Source organism: Podarcis raffonei, chromosome 2 (genome assembly GCF_027172205.1).
Source record: "Podarcis raffonei isolate rPodRaf1 chromosome 2, rPodRaf1.pri, whole genome shotgun sequence".
Lineage (NCBI taxonomy): Eukaryota > Metazoa > Chordata > Lepidosauria > Squamata > Lacertidae > Podarcis > Podarcis raffonei.
Window position 1 is genome coordinate 43456085 of NC_070603.1, and position 16216 is coordinate 43472300.

At 45.1% G+C, this 16216-nt stretch overlaps 1 protein-coding gene across 1 annotated transcript; it reads left to right on the forward strand.

The window, feature by feature from the left end:
• The first annotated feature begins 376 nt into the window (after window positions 1-376).
• On the forward strand, window positions 377-9120 carry LOC128409592 (G-protein coupled receptor 54-like). Its single transcript, XM_053380175.1, has 6 exons — window positions 377-721; window positions 1282-1673; window positions 5527-5651; window positions 5873-6008; window positions 6846-7084; window positions 8358-9120. The coding sequence occupies exons 2-6, from the start codon at window positions 1370-1372 to the stop codon at window positions 8721-8723; spliced, it is 1170 nt and encodes a 389-aa protein (XP_053236150.1). The 5' UTR covers window positions 377-721; window positions 1282-1369; the 3' UTR covers window positions 8724-9120.
• The last annotated feature ends 7096 nt before the right edge of the window (window positions 9121-16216 follow it).

Genomic DNA, 16216 nt, shown 5'->3' on the forward strand with positions numbered 1-16216 from the left:
TTTAATTGTGCAGGATAGTGTGCTTAACCCTAACTGAAAGTTTTCAGAAATGCTGAAAAGGAAAATCAGCCCCCCACTCACCCACCCAATAACTCACAGTCCCATTCACACTGTCAAAGAATCCAAATATGCAGGAAAACCGGGAAAGTTTTTTGTGTCATGGATTCATAGAATTGTGGAGTTGGAGGGGATCCCCAGGCTCAACCCTTTGCAAGTCATGGTTCAGTTCAGTACCTCTGCAGAAAGAAGCAAGGCTTGTGATTCCTTCCTCGATTTAAATCAGAGAGGACCACGGAAAACACCCAAGGTCATCTCAGGAAAATAGTGGCCTCTGTGTTCTCACGGAGTAACTTTCAGGGAGACCTCTGGAGTGCTCCCGTCCGCCAGACTCACGTTTCTAAGCGTCCACGTTTGATCTCCTCGCTCTCTTTTCGCCTCTGCTTTCCCGCTCTGCGGGAGGGGTTGCAGCCGAGCCGGCGTGTGAGACAGAGGATGGTCTTCTTCTTTTCTGCCAAACACTAGCGCGCATCGCGTGGATCCTTTCTGCTGTGCACTTGCCTGCCGCTCCCTTCGTCCCGGACTGGGCATCTTCAAGCCTCCCCCGCGCACTTGTGGACTGCATCCCTGGGAGCCAATCAGAGCCGCCTCTTCCTCCCCTCATCGGCAAGTTCAGCTTGCCTGCTGTGCCTATCCTTGGGTGCAGAGCCCAGCGTCGGTCAGGGTAAGTCCCGGGAAGGATGCTGCGCCAAAGGAGGCGGGTGGAAAAGAAGGAGTTGGCACAGGAAGGAGCTCAGGACCCCTCAGCGTAGTGGAAAGGGCAGACGGAGAGAAGGAGAGAGAGTTGCCAGCACGCTGTGGTGCAGATGAGGGAGAAGGGGTGTGCGGGGGTTTCTGTTCTGGCACAGGAGAAGGATTGCAGGAATAATGGGATCAACTCAGAGAGAACCCACCAGCGCAAAAGATGCTCTTTTGCCAACCCTGCCTCTAATAATTGCTGCATCACCTTGCTACTCCCCCTGAGCCTGAAAGGTTGGAGAAACCTTAGGAAGCTTCTTAATTGTTTCTTCCTTCCACCCAAAGACCTGCTTAAGCTTTGAAGTTTAACGGGGGTTGTCTCCTTTCCCTACATTTGGCACCCAACCCTATTTCTGCCAGGACTTTGCAAGTCACACACCCCTCTCTCCTGTGGCTAAGAGGAAATTGATCACCCTTGGGACATCAGTAGTTGCTCCAGTCCCTGCTACATCATCTCTCTCTCTGTCTCTCTCTCTCGCCTTTCAGAGAAATTAGTAAGACTTCCCACCCACGTTGCTTAGGAAGGAAGGCTGCACAGGTAGGGTTATTGTGGGTCCTCCCCTTCGCTCCAGGAATGGAGGCTGAGCTTTCGCCTTCCGAGGCCTGGTCCAGCGGGACAGCAGAACCCACCACACCCTGGTTGATGGAGCTTAGCAGTGTTGGGCCCAGCACAGATGGTGCCCTTCCAGTTGGGATGCAGCTGTGGATCTTCAACAGCAGTGGAGAGGAGGACACCTCACCCCCGTTTCTGACCGACGCCTGGCTTGTGCCTGTCTTCTATGCCCTCATCATGCTGCTTGGTCTGGTGGGGAACTCACTGGTCATCTATGTCATCAGCAAGCACCGCCAGATGCGCACAGCCACCAACTTCTACATTGGTGAGTGAACCCCGCCTGCTTGCTTTTCTGTTCTCTAGGCTTGCTCCACAACCACCTTGACTGCTGACAGGTGTCTTGGGGGAGAAGAAGGAGTCTAAAACTTCTTCCAACTCTCCTCTCTGATCTTCTTCAACCTGCCACATGTCACAGTGCCCAGACATGACTTTAGGCTTCTGTTATGCCAGAGAGTGCCCATCCATCCTAACCAGGATTGCTAATGGAATATTTCATATCCCCAGTATGCACAGCCCTTTCCCCAATGTTACCGCCAGTTCTTCCATAACATAAACAGGACAGGAAAGGCTGTTGAAAACTAACCTCATAGTGAATTTGCCAGAAATGCCCCCCCCGGTGTGGTAAATAAAGTATTACCTATTTTTGGTCAGCCTCCCACCGCTAAGACAATTCAGTCTTGATTGCATTTTACTGATTTCGCAGACAGATGGTTAAAATACCCATCCATCCCGATTTTTATTTTCATTTTAAATTGATTCTCGTCCTGCTGGATATCTCAGTTGGTTAGAACATGGTGCTGACAATGCCAAGGTTGCAGGTTCAATTTCATTGCAGGGGGGTGGATTGGATGATCCTTAGGATCCCTTCCATCCTTATAATTCTAAGAGCTTCTAAAAGTACATTTATGGTCCATAGTCACCTGTAGCTTCCTGCTTGCACAGTTCCTGGGATTTAACTTGTTCTGATGTCTTCCAGTGATGGTCTACTATCAGGGGGAGAGAATTTTACTCTTCTCTATCCTCTTCAGGTCTCTGCAGTTCACTTGCTCTAACTTTAAAATAATTGTGGGTGTAATTTATCTTCAAGACGTACGTTGATTTACCAATAGAAAATACTGCAAATTGGTATATTACTTAATCTGTTTCTTCCATTATTTATCATACAAATTTGGCACCCTGATATAACAACTCTCACAATTTCATAGCTCTCCATGTACTATCAATATATTTGTGTGCCACAGCTATAGTGTCTACTTAGAAGTAAGTCCCACTGAGTTCAGCACTGAATATAGTGGGACTCTGTTCTGAGAAAACATGCAAAGGAACCCTCGGGAGCTCACTTTAAGCGCCTGAATGTTTCTTTTGAACCGTGTCCTTACCTTCCTCCACATACAATTCTAGGTTTGGAGCAGGCAGGCATAGTCTGAGGGAAACAGCTTCATGGGCCAAAGTGGGACCAGTAACAGGCTTAATTAGGCTTGAAGGCTGGAGGTTCACCATCCCAATATATAAGCTTGTTCTTTTAAAAAGCAAGCATTTTACCCATTAAACAGATACCAGGGGAGGGGGCAAAACACACAGGTATCTCAGTGCTAGATGCAAATTCACAACAGCAACAGGTACACAGTACAGTGGTACCTCAGGTTACAGATGCTTCAGGTTACAGACACTTCAGGTTACAGACTCCACTAACCCAGAAATAGTACCTCGGGTTAAGAACTTTGCTTCAGGATGAGAACAGAAATTGTGCAGCAGCGGCACAGCGGCAGCGGGAGGCCGCATTAGCTAAAGTGGTGCTTCAGGTTCAGAACAGTATCAAGTTAAGAACGGACCTCCAGAACGAATTAAGTTCTTATCCCGAGGTACCACATGCACATTATGCTTTTGGGAGCAAGAGGTTTCCCTCCCTTTTGTGCTCAGTTTCTTTAAATGTTTAAACTGCCCGAGAAACATCTACAACTCACTGGTTGGAGCTTTAGTTTAATTTAAGCAGTTTGTTTATATATTTATATCCTACCCTTCCTCCCTAAGGCAGCAGATGAGAAGTGATAAAACATCTTCAAAATATTTTGAAAAGCTAAACAGAGATGCAAATTTGCTGCCTGATGAGCCATACTACAGCTGTTCGACAAGGACAGTATAAAGGGAAGCTCCCCATGGTTTCACATTTTCAATTTCCTTGAGCTAGCCAAGGGATTCAGCCAATATAATGTGTGAAGCTGGTCAGCGTCTGCATCCAAAGCATAGCTTGGTGAGTCTAGATGAGAAGTTCCCACTCGCAGTCCTTGGCACAGAACTTGTTTCTTTGTCTGATTACCACAATCCACCACCCTGCCCTCTGCTTTCCCTTAGTGTGTGAAGACTGTCAGTATTTTGCATGGTCTAGTTTAGTTTGTTTTCCATCTCATAATCATTGTTAGGCTTTCCATTATTAGTGTGAAGGCTTGTATCTCATCAAAAATAGTTTTGTGACTGCTCTAGACAGAAGTTGTATACTATTCCTCTTCTGAGCTATTTTCCAGTCCCATTCTCCGTCATTACTGGGGTCTGTTATTGGTCTTCCTCCTTCTAATCTAGATTTACCCTATTATACCCTGGACCCATTCTCCATTTTCATGAATGAAACTATTTTCTAACATTCTTTTACCAAAAGCTGCATCCAACTGGCTGCAACCTGCTCTCAGGGCACTTTCACACTATCACTTTTTCAGGTGGGATTCAGACACATATAGTACTAGCAATTTCAGGTTGCACAGTTCTAGTTGATTGAGTGGTCTTTTGCGACATATCTGCTTCCCCAAAAGACTGGACTTATTTGCAATAAGGAAAGTGATGGGATAACACTTGCTTTGATGCAAGGTCATCTAACTGCCCAGGAGCCAGCATTGTCTAATCTCTCTGCAAACAAATCAGTGTGAATGCTCAATAAACAGGTCACCTGGAAGTCCTCAGCCCTATTTTTTGTGCATTAAATATCCCAGTATTTTTTTTAATTAGTTAATTTTATTAAAACTTTTATTTAAAAATTGCAGTACAGCTCTGTCTGCTGCTGCCAAAATATCACAGAATGATCACCCCAATCCTCAATCCCACATCACTGTCATGTTGGCTCACCAAATATCCTCAAATATCCTGGTATGTATAGGGATACATCGGTGCAAATTGCTCAATTTTAAAGTGTTATTGATAGGAAATAAAACACCATCACCACCTGCACTTGCAGTTCTGGAAGCAGATTTATACAGGAACTGTGCAAAGATACCACAGGAGTAACTAGCAACAACAGCCCTGGTCTCAATGTTCCTTTATTCTGGAGTGTTCAAGGGGCTCCATCAGAAATGTCACTATTCCAAAATTCTGGATGCAGTGAGCATCCAGTGAGCAACATGAAGCAGAATATTATTTATTTATTTATTTCATTTTTAAGTGTCACAATTCTTCCTAAAAGAGCCTGGAGCAGTAATCCACAAAGCAAAGGAATTGTGAATAACATAAGTAAAAACATTTCAAAACAACCACATGTCTCCACAGCAAATGATAGAAACTTTCATAGAGCTAGAAGGGACCCAAGGTTAATCGAGTCCAACCCTCTGCAATGCAGGAATCTCAGCCAAAGCATCCATGGCAGATGGCCACCCAACCTCTGCTTAAAAACCTCCAAGGAAGCACAGTCCACCACCTCTCGTGGGAGTCTGTTCCACTGCCTAACAGCTTTTACTGCCAGATAGTTTTTCCGAATGTTTAGTCGGAATCTCCTTTCTTGTAACTTGAAGCCATTGCCTCAAGTCCTACCCTCAAGAGCAGTAGAAAACAAGCTTGCTCCATCTTCCATACCATTTTAAGGCTTCCAGGAGCAGTATCTTTCAGCCATTACATGCCTCAGGAAACAGAAATCTTTTATAAATTGCTCCTGTATGTAATGGTGATGATGATGACGTTAATAATAAACTTTTTATTATTTATATGTCTCCCGTTTGACTGGATTGTTATTAATAACAGAGGCAGTAACAGGAACTTCCCAGTGCAGCCAACACCAATTCAAGCACACACATGTGTGATCTTTAGTACGCCTATTATGCCTAAGTCCCATGCTGATGTTGACTCTGTATCTTTTGCAGCAAACCTGGCTACCACTGACATAATTTTCTTAGTGTGCTGCGTTCCCTTCACTGCCACGCTCTATCCCCTCCCCAGCTGGGTGTTTGGGGACTTCATGTGCAAATTCGTCAACTATTTGCAGCAGGTGAGCTTGAATGGTGGAAGAATCTATGTGTGATATTTTAGTGGATTTACGATATTACGTGTGTTGCAGTGAGGGCGAGTGCCTGTGCACTGTATATCATACACATGTGTGCAGCTGTTTGGGAACAGTCCCTTTCCCGTGAAGGGGGTGGAGGTGAGTGCTGGAGTCTACAGGAACAGATCATATGGTCTCCCTTTGCCAGTTGTTTCTCTTCTCACCAGGTAACCGTGCAGGCTACGTGCATCACTCTAATGGCGATGAGTATGGACCGCTGCTACGCCACACTGTACCCACTGCAATCACTCCGTTATCGGACCCCCCAGGTAGCCATGGCAGTCAGCTTTGCAATCTGGATTGGTGAGTGAGGGCAGCAAAGTCTATGAACACAAATTTATGGGGAAGAAAGGGGCTGGCGCTTGCTTGATACGGAGGAGCCAGGTAAGTGTAAATCCTAACCCATCCAGTTTGGTATTCCTGGTATCAGGCTTGCCACTCAGAATCTAAGCAAGAACCAGCTTCTTTATTGACTCTTTGGTGTCCATATTTACTTTGGTCAATCAAGAAGAAGTTGGTACTTGCTTAGATGCTAATACCAACTTCTTAATTGACCAAAATAGCTAATTCCATGGGCTACAGTCCACTTCATCAGATGCATAACATGCAACCCTCTGCTAGCAGGGATTTTTACATGGGGGTATACTTAACTGTCTAGGAGTCCTTTACCCTTTCTCTTTTTTTAACCTTTTATAGAGAATAATCATACACAGTGAGGTCAGAGAGTAATGGGGTGCAAAAAATACAGATGGTCATAATTTCTTTAAAGCACACATGTGTGTAAGATGGGTGCAGCAACCATTCATAAATCAGTATTGATAACAGAAACACAATGACATTGGGAAGTTAATTAACACCCTGCAGTATGTTAAGAAATAAGCAGGCTCTAAGCAGAATTGGTGGTTCCAGTGTCTTCACTGGCACTAATGTTCACTTCAGTTGCTGTCAAAATCCTGATCTCACCTTTTCTTCACAGGCCCACTCCTATTTACTATAAAACAGGATCTGCCTTAATCACATGGTATCTAGATAAGGCCTGGTTTGTTTACTGTTGCTCATTGACGTTATTTTGATCTCTGCAGGTTACAAGATGGAGCATCGCTGCATAAGAGCCTGACATCTGTGTCTTTGACCCCCTAGGTTCCTTCATTCTCTCATTGCCCATGGCTGTGTACCATCGCACTGAGGTTGGCTACTGGTACGGCTTGCGCACCTACTGTATTGAGGCATTCACCAGCAAGAGCCAGGAGCGAATCTTCATTCTATACACTTTCTTGGCTGTCTATCTGCTGCCCCTCCTCACCATCTGCCTTTGCTACTCTATTATGCTCAAGCGCCTTGGACGCCCTGTGGTGGAACCCATGGACCATGATTACCAGGTAATTGAATGGTCACCCTGTTTCTTGTTGGGCTTTCACAACTCTGTCACCCTATACACATCACAGGCAAATTTTCAATTTCGCTATTCTAAAGGAGGCCTATGAAATCTATACCAAACTGCTGAAAGATAGGCAAAGTACTAAACACCTAGGGGAGGAGTCAACTAACAAGCCCTGTCAACGGGGCTGGATTAACCATTACGCAAAAGACACATGTGCTTAGGGCATCAAGGGAAGGGGGGGGGTCACGACAAAAAATTTCCATTGCTGAATTTACCATGGGCCATATGGTGCAGCTGGGGAAAAAATGGCCTCCACAATAAATGAAAAAATTACATATATATCTGTGCAATAATAATAATAATAATAATAATAATAATAGAGATTAATGATATACAACAAAATATATAACAAAATTAAAATCTGGTAAACTGCCACTTGGTCCACCAAGGCTCACATGTTTATATTTTGAATTAGATATATATGGGGGCACCAAAATCTTTTAAGTGCTTAGAGCCTCTAAAGGTCTTAATCTGGCCCTGCCTGTCAACATAAGACCTGCACAAGGACTGATTTTTATTATATTTTTAATTTTTATTGTATTTTAAATATTTTGTTCAAGGCCTCCCAGAGTGGCTGGGAAAACCCAGCCAGATGGGTGGGGTATAATTATTATTATTATTATTATCATCATCATCATCATCATCATCATCATCATCATCATCATTATTCCACTTGCATGGGGCTTTCCCGCCTCCCTTCCAGGCCTCCTGTTTGGTGGGTGGTGATTAGGGGGAGATTAGGGGGAGAACCCTTGGAACAAGGCGTGTGGGGAGGAGAGAGGGGGGTCATTCCACCTGCTAAGCCAAAAGGCTTTCACTGATGGAACAAGTAGAAGAGCAGGACGTCAAATTCCTCCCCTATTCTCTTATCGTGTAGCAAGTTTCCAAAAAGGGCAACTAAAATGATCAAAGGGTTGGAGCATCTCCCTTATGAGGAAAGGTTACAACACTGGGGGCTTTTCAGTTAAAAAAAATGATCGGGGTGGGGGCATGATAGAAATTTATAAAATCATGCATGGCATGGAGAAAGTGGATCTCCCTCTCTCATAATGCTGTGTGGGCAGAGTGCTGTTACATGCATGTCCTGTTTTCAGGCTTCCAATAGGAATCTGAGAAAAGGATGCTGGGTTTAGATGGGCCTTTGGTGTGATCCACCAGGGCTCTTCCTATTCTCTTACACTGGGTGGACCACCTGTGACTTTTCTGTTCAGTCCCAGCAGGTGCAACATATGTCTGAGCGCTCAGCTGCCATGAGGGCCAAGATTTCCAAGATGGTGGTGGTGATTGTGCTGCTGTTCACTATTTGCTGGGGTCCTATCCAGCTTTACTTGCTCTTCCAGGGCTTCTACCGCCACTTCCAGGCCAACTATGAGACCTACAAGATCAAGACGTGGGCCAATTGCATGTCATATGCCAACTCGTCTCTCAACCCCATTGTCTATGCTTTCATGGGAGACAGCTTCCGCAAATCCTTCAAGAAGGCTTTCCCCTTCCTGTTCCGGCAGCGGGTTGCGGACAATGGCGTGCACTCAGGCTGCCGCAATGCGGAAGTGAAATTTGTCATGGAGGGAACTTAACCCTTTCGCCTGACCTGGCTTCTGTCATGAACTATTCTGCCTGGTCTGCACTGCCAAAGGATGCCAAGAAGGACAAAGACGTAGAGCAAGATGACCTGTAAGCCATCAAGGGTCTCACAGAGAGAAATTTGTGGTTATTTCAATACAATAACCAGAACACTAAGGATTTTAGTTCATCGATACACAGTAATAATGCCTTGGGGGAAGGTCTGATTGTGGATTTTAGTTTTAACTTAAATGATGCAGGAATCTGAACCGAAGTGCTATGCCACAAGATTAGCAGAAGCAAGCCTCTCTTTTTGTGTTTGTGGAGTGGATAACATGAGTGTACTCTGCCTTCTTCAAAACATGGTTTTGTGTTTGGCGCTCCATCTTGGATTTATCCTGGACCTTCAAATGTAAGAATAAAGCTTTTTCAAACTGCATTTCCTCCGAGGCTTAAATACATTTACAACCTGTGTTTCCCAGGTTCTACTCATCCAGCACTGTAACCACTACACCACACTGCCACAGGGCCAGCAGCATAGGTTCCATTGTCCATACCACTGCAGACAGACATTAGATAGTAGCAACCTCCTTTTAAGATGTTTCACCTTTCTCCTGCCATGAAGATGGGATAATCCAGAGGTCAAAAAGCACAAAATGTTCCTTCTCGTCATTCTCATTAGAAGGTGTTGCGTAGGCAGGTTGAAGTGAGCAGTAGCCACAATAATTTCACCCGAAGTTCTGGAAAATTACATTATCAACAGCTATTGCTCCTCCTGGTAGGTTCATTCTGCACATTGTTCTGTGTTCTCAAGGGCCACCTACTGGTCGATGTTTCAGGCTGCAGTCCTGTTGCTTATATGGGAACTTCCATAGCCGTCACAGATTTGAAAATAAGGGACCAGCAGCCTTGAAAATAAGGGATCAGCAGCCAAAATAAGGGATTTTAGTCAACCAGCTGAAATACGAAGTTAATAGGGACCAGATAATTTGGGAGAGCAGTGCTGGTTTTTAGCCCTTCATTTCCAGAGGTTGCTGCTCAAGACACCAGCTGATGAAACACTGCAATTAAATAACTACAAGCAGCAGCCACTTCTCGCGCAAAACGAAGTCCAAGCTACGAAGATGCTGCTGCAGTTCTGTATCTTTTCTCTCGTGCTCCATCTGCAGCTCTCAGTTCCATCAGGCGGGGCGGGAGGAAGGGGGGGGGGAAATAGCGCCCAAAGTAAACCCACAGATCAGACCATCTATGCTAGTCTACCACTACAAATCTATGGGAGAAGCGCTTGCGGTCCTTCCTCCGCTTTCCCTTTCTATGGTTAGCCCTTGGAACACCTGCCCGCGCCTCCGCCTCCACCTCCTCTCTCTGAACTGCTTTCTCTATAGTTGCCCTCGCTCTCCTCTCAAGGCTCCTCAGCAATTCATAGGCCGCGCCAGGCTGCCCATCTCATCTGAGTCCTTTGGTGGCGCAGCCACAGTACGGCCTAGTGGGAGCGGCGGGGGGCAGAGGGGAGGCCCCAGGCAGAGACGCTCAGTTTGGCGGCCGCGAGGAGGATGGTGGCGGAAGGGCCCAAGGCTCCCGCCAGTCCTAGCGGGAAGGGGCTCCCGGGGGCCGAGGCTGGTGAGAGGAGGCCGGAGGGGGGCGGACCGGGCAGCCAGGCAACACAGTTGGAGCCTCCCTCCTCCCTGGCCAGCAGGGAGGGAGAGGAGCTGCTTCCTTTGAAACCCGGGAAATTTAAGGGACATCATCAATAAGGGACAGCAGTGGGACACGGCGCTGGAATAAGGGAGTTTCCCGCCAAATAAGGGATGGTTGACAGCTATGATGGGAACTCGGTGAGGCTTCTCAATAAAAATGCCTGGGATTGTGCTGTTAATACCCAATTAATCTGGAATGCACATTTTAAAAAGGTCCAAACTAAGCACATTGGTGCCCAAAGAAAAACTGCTTTTATGTAGCCATTGTCAACACTTTGTTAAGATGTAAGTAGTCAACCTTAGGGCTGCCATGAGGGTTTTCCTTTAAAGAAGCTCAACCGTTTTGGGTGGTCTTGGTTTTTACTTTTTGAAATATGACAACCCTAGTCGACCTCCTTACTGTGCTGCAGGTTCTATGGAGAAGTAAATGGTTTTTGCAGACTAGCAAGAATCCATGTGGGGTTTCGTGAGTGCATATATGTGCATCTGTTTCTGTTCATCAACTTCCTGTTGCCCCTTGTATAAATCAGCAGGAAGAAGGAGGAAGAGGGAAGAACTAGAACTGGTTCGCTACACTGGTCATTGGCCCTGGCTCCACCTACTATTACTCTCTCTGCCTTCTGTCCTGCCAGTTCTAATGGGCACTAGCTGTTACTGTTAGTTATCACAGAGGTTAAGTATAAGATCCTATGCACACTTACTTAGAGTGTGCATTAGATTCAGTAGGACTGACTTATAAGAAAACATGCGTAGAAGTGGGGTAATGTCAGTAGCCCTGTCAGAAACAAGGAACCATAGGGATTACATGAACAGGAGTTTGGAAACGTGTGCCTGTGGTTGTCCTGGAGCATATTCCCTGTAGCTTGCAAAGCTCCTCACTTTGCTTGGCTAATGTGCCTAACATCTTTGCAACCCACAGAGAAGGTATTCCAAAACAACTAAAGGTGCAGGTACCTGATTTCCTATAGCCAGTAAGTGGTTTATTTGCATGTTTATAAAATATTTAGAGCCTATGTCTGAACTTTCATTTTCAAGGCAGTTTATACAACACTTCTTCTTCTTCTTCTTTAAACACATTAAAAGAGGAATAACGGAACCGAAACGTAAAAGCAGAATAGTACAGTAAAAAGAATAGAATTATACAGGCAATAACTACGGAGGCCACTTTCATATCATCAAGGAAGTGCATTAACTGGAAAAGAATAATAATGAGAGGCCAGTTTTGTAGACTTCCTAACTATGGCGGAGGTATATTGTATTTCTGTTTAAATTATAGTCATTATTTCTAAATTTGCATGTAGAGGAGGATGTGTAGAGATGCAAATTTGGAAATAATGACTACAGTTTAAACAGAAATACAGTGCATATTATCCAGATTTCATCTCCATTTTAAATGCATTTTGAACACATTTTAACACTGCCAGCCACTCAAATAAAGGGGACAGTCCCTGAAAGTCATGCAAAACCTTAAACTTTTTATATCCTTCATTGTGTGGTAAGAAGAAGAAGAAGAAGAAGAAGAAGAAGAAGAAGAAGAAGAAGAAGAAGAAGAAGAATAGTAGTAGTAGTAGTAGTAGTTTGGATTTGATATCCCACTTTATCACTACCCGAAGGAGTCTCAAAGTGGCTAACATTCTCCTTTCCCTTCCTCCCCCACAACAAACACTCTGTGAGGTGAGTGGGGCTGAGAGACTACAGAGAAGTGTGACTAGCCCAAGGTCACCCAGCAGCTGCATGTGGAGGAATGGAGACGTGAACCCGGTTCACCAGATTACGAGTCTACCGCTCTTAACCACTACACCACACTGGCTCTCCAGTGTGAACTCCATTGGGGGACAAGACCTGGGAGAGGAAATTAATATGGTTAAGGTGGAGTAAGATCTGGCCCTCAAAACAATTGTCTTCAGTTTCAACCACCATTACAGAAAATTCAATGAAAATAATTCACAGTTGTTTTCTCATGCCTGCATGGATGGGGATAGCTTTTAGAAACCAGGTAACAAGTTCTGTTGGTGTAATTGTGGAGCCATAGGGACATATTGGCACCTTTGGTGCCCCTGCCCATCAGTTTGCACTTTCTGGTCCAATGTAATAGCAGAAACTAGCACTACTATTGGTAATGTGGTACAGGCAGACCTGGCTTTGTGCCTCCTACCTATATTCAAAGGCAGTAACTTCTCTGTCGTGCTGAAACTCTTTATTATCTATCTGTTAATGGCTGCTCAGCTCATAGTGGCCCAGGGGTATAAGGATCCCTCAAACATCACAGTGAATAATTGGCTTAGGGAAGCTCTGCACATTGCAGTCTTTGACTTTGCTACCACTCAGTGGATTTGTAACTGGCTGACTGACCGAACGAACCCAAAGGGTGCTCATCAATGGTTCCTCTTCATCCTGGAGAAGAGTGACTAGTGGGGTGCCACAGGGTTCTGTCTTGGGCCCGGTCTTATTCAACATCTTTATCAACGACTTGGATGATGGACTCAAGGGCATCCTGATCAAATTTGCAGATGACACCAAACTGGGAGGGGTGGCTAACACCCCAGAGGACAGGATCACACTTCAAAACGACCTTGACAGATTGGAGAACTGGGCCAAAACAAACAAGATGAATTTTAACAGGGAAAAATGTAAAGTATTGCACTTGGGCAAAAAAAATGAGAGGCACAAATACAAGATGGGTGACACCTGGCTTGAGAGCAGTACATGTGAAAAGGATCTAGGAGTCTTGGTTGACCACAAACTTGACATGAGCCAACAGTGTGACGCGGCAGCTAAAAAAGCCAATGCAATTCTGGGCTGCATCAATAGGAGTATAGCATCTAGAACAAGGGAAGTAATAGTGCCACTGTATTCTGCTCTGGTCAGACCTCACCTGGAGTACTGTGTCCAGTTCTGGGCGCCACAGTTCAAGAAGGACACTGACAAACTGGAACGTGTCCAGAGGAGGGCAACCAAAATGGCCAAAGGCCTGGAAACGATGCCTTATGAGGAACGGCTAAGGGAGCTGGGCATGTTTAGCCTGGAGAAAAGGAGGTTAAGGGGTGATATGATAGCCATGTTCAAATATATAAAAGGATGTCACATAGAGGAGGGAGAAAGGTTGTTTTCTGCTGCTCCAGAGAAGCGGACACAGAGCAATGGATCCAAACTGCAGGAAAGAAGATTCCACCTAAACATTAGGAAGAACTTACTGACAGTAAGAGCTGTTCGACAGTGGAATTTGCTGCCAAGGAGTGTGGTGGAGTCTCCTTCTTTGGAGGTCTTTAAGCAGAGGCTTGACAACCATATGTCAGGAGTGCTCTGATGGTGTTTCCTGCTTGGCAGGGGGTTGGACTCGATGGCTCTTGTGGTCTCTTCCAACTCTATGATTCTATGATTCTATGATTCAGTCTTGGAAAAACTCAGGCACCATCTAAGAGTCGGGGGGGGGGACGATGACAAAAAACCAGAGAATTTTGCAGCTGTTTGGTCGATTTTTATGATTTTTGCTTGCCTGTAAATGGAAACATTAATGACTCTTGACATCATTTGATTGGGCATTATACTAACAGACAATTTTGTCCACGTGGGTTCCACCATAACCAGCAACCTCTCCATTGACACTAAGCTGGACTTGTGTATTGGCAATGCAGTTATGGCAATGGCTGGCTTCTCCGGAAGGGTATGGGAGAATGTGATGCTAATGCCCAGTACCAAGATGAAGGTCTTCCCTGACACTCTCTCTCTCTCTCTCTCTCTCTCTCTCTCTCTCTCTCTCTTATAGCAATAGAACCTATTGCTCACCTGCTAGTTCTTCCGCGCATTTGTCTTTCAAGCCTAAATTAAATGTTTCCAAATGACAAGAATCCCTACATTGTGAATTATAGAATTGTAGATTTGGAAGGCACCCTGAGGGTCATCTTGTCCAGCCCCCTGTAATGCAGCAATCCTACCCACCAAACCTCTGGTTAACAGCCAGATGTACTGACCCATTGCTTTGCACAATCTCTGTACACAACTGAAAGGTTTGTGCTTACTCACCTTTTGTTGTATACTGTTTTTCTTTATCTTGCTTCTCTCCTTTTTGTGTTGGACTAATCCAATTAAAAAGAAGGAAGGAAGGAAGGAAGGAAGGAAGGAAGGAAGGAAGGAAGGAAGAAAGAAAGAAAGAAAGAAAGAAAGAAAGAAAGAAAGAAAGAAAGAAAATGCCTCTCACCCAGGTTACCTATGTGCCTGCTCAGTCTGCTGCCTAGGTAAAAACCAATGCATTTTTTCAGCCAGAGTGTGCTGGAACACAGTTCCAGCACCTCTCAGTTGGGTGCCATTGAGGGACAGCTCTCCCCTGCCTGCTTCTTGCCTTTACGTACTTCCCTTCCTTCCCCACAACAAACACTCTGTGAGGTGAGTGAGGCTGAGAGATTTCAGAGAAGTGTGACTAGCCCAGGTCACCCAGCAGCTGCATGTGGAGGAGCAGGGACATGAATCTGGTTCACCAGATTACGAGTCCACCACTCTTAACCACTACACCACACTGGCTCTGGCAGGGGCACATTTATTTGACCTGCACCAGAACCAGGGATGACCCAAAAATCAGCTAGAGAGACAGCTTGCCCTAGTTTTTCACTCCTCTGCCTGCGGTGAACGAAGCTGTTGTCAAACCAGCATCTGTTCAGGGTTGTCGAGCAGCAACTTACTGTAACAACTTCATGGTGAGAACCTATTTTCTTGAAAATAGCACCTATTTTCTTGAAAAAAAGGACTGGTAATAACCATCGATGGACAAAGTCATGGCCCCTTCTGCTCTTCTGCTCTCCCTTCATAGGCCCTTTAAATAGAGGCTGTCTCACAGCAGCCTCATAAACTTAAAAGATATAGAATGAAATTGGTATTAAGGAACATTTAAGCTTAGAACTGCTCCAGAGCCAGACTCAATCAAATCTTTTTAAAGGCCATGGGTCTATTAGAAGTAGGCATGAATAGTTGAATCTTCAGCTAATGTTTCATGGTCAATGGGGTCTCCCCACCCCAATTTAATATTGAATATAGGCTAGGATTAGACTAAACATTGGTGTTAATCTTGGCCCTTCTCCTGAAGTCTCTTCTTCTACCCGATACAGAACCTTGAAATGGCGGACTTTCACAGTATGCCTTTAGTAAAACTGTCTACCAGTCCAACTCAGAAGGCAGATGACCTTCCATTAGCAAATATGACTGCTAGCTCTCATGGTTTCCAAGGCAACAAAAGGTGGATGAGGTTCAGGAACAATGCCTATCCCTTCTGATGACAGGGAAATTAGGTCAAGGACTCCAGTATGCCAAATGGTGCTTGAGCGTAGGGTGTGAGTGACTAAAACGGGCTGGAAATAGAAAGCACCTTTGCTGAACTCAGCCCCTACCTTTAGTCCTATTATTTTAGAACAAGTGAAGGCAAGGGACATTTTGTTAAGACAGCAATTCAACTGGTGGTGTTCCTGTTCATGAAACTACTGATAATAATCCATTCTTCAGGGAGCTAAGCAGTCCAGAGCAATGCCACCTGAGACAAGCAGAGGGAAGGTCGTGGGCTTTGGCAAACAGATTTGGGATGGTTAGCTAGCTGGAAGAGCAGGAGAAACTCTACTGAAGGAGAACAAAGAAGGACAATGGATCCAACTAGGGTATCTGTTGTAACTTTTAACCACCTCTCTTCTCACTTCCTTAAAACTTGGTAGGCAATTATGCAATATGAACTGATTTCCTTAGAAACATTTACCACCCACACTGAACGGTTTTTTCCAAGTACCTCAAAAAAATTGTCATGAGTGCATGGCACCACTTCCCTAAGTGGC

Excerpts from the sequence above, each read along its gene's own strand:
- LOC128409592 (XM_053380175.1), top strand. The coding sequence starts at position 1,370 with ATGGAGGCTGAGCTTTCGCCTTCCGAGGCCTGGTCCAGCGGGACAGCA. Across the intron at positions 6,009-6,845 it reads CAGCTTTGCAATCTGGATTG|GTTCCTTCATTCTCTCATTG; the intron begins GTGAGTGAGGGC and ends TTGACCCCCTAG. Across the intron at positions 7,085-8,357 it reads CCATGGACCATGATTACCAG|TCCCAGCAGGTGCAACATAT; the intron begins GTAATTGAATGG and ends TTTTCTGTTCAG.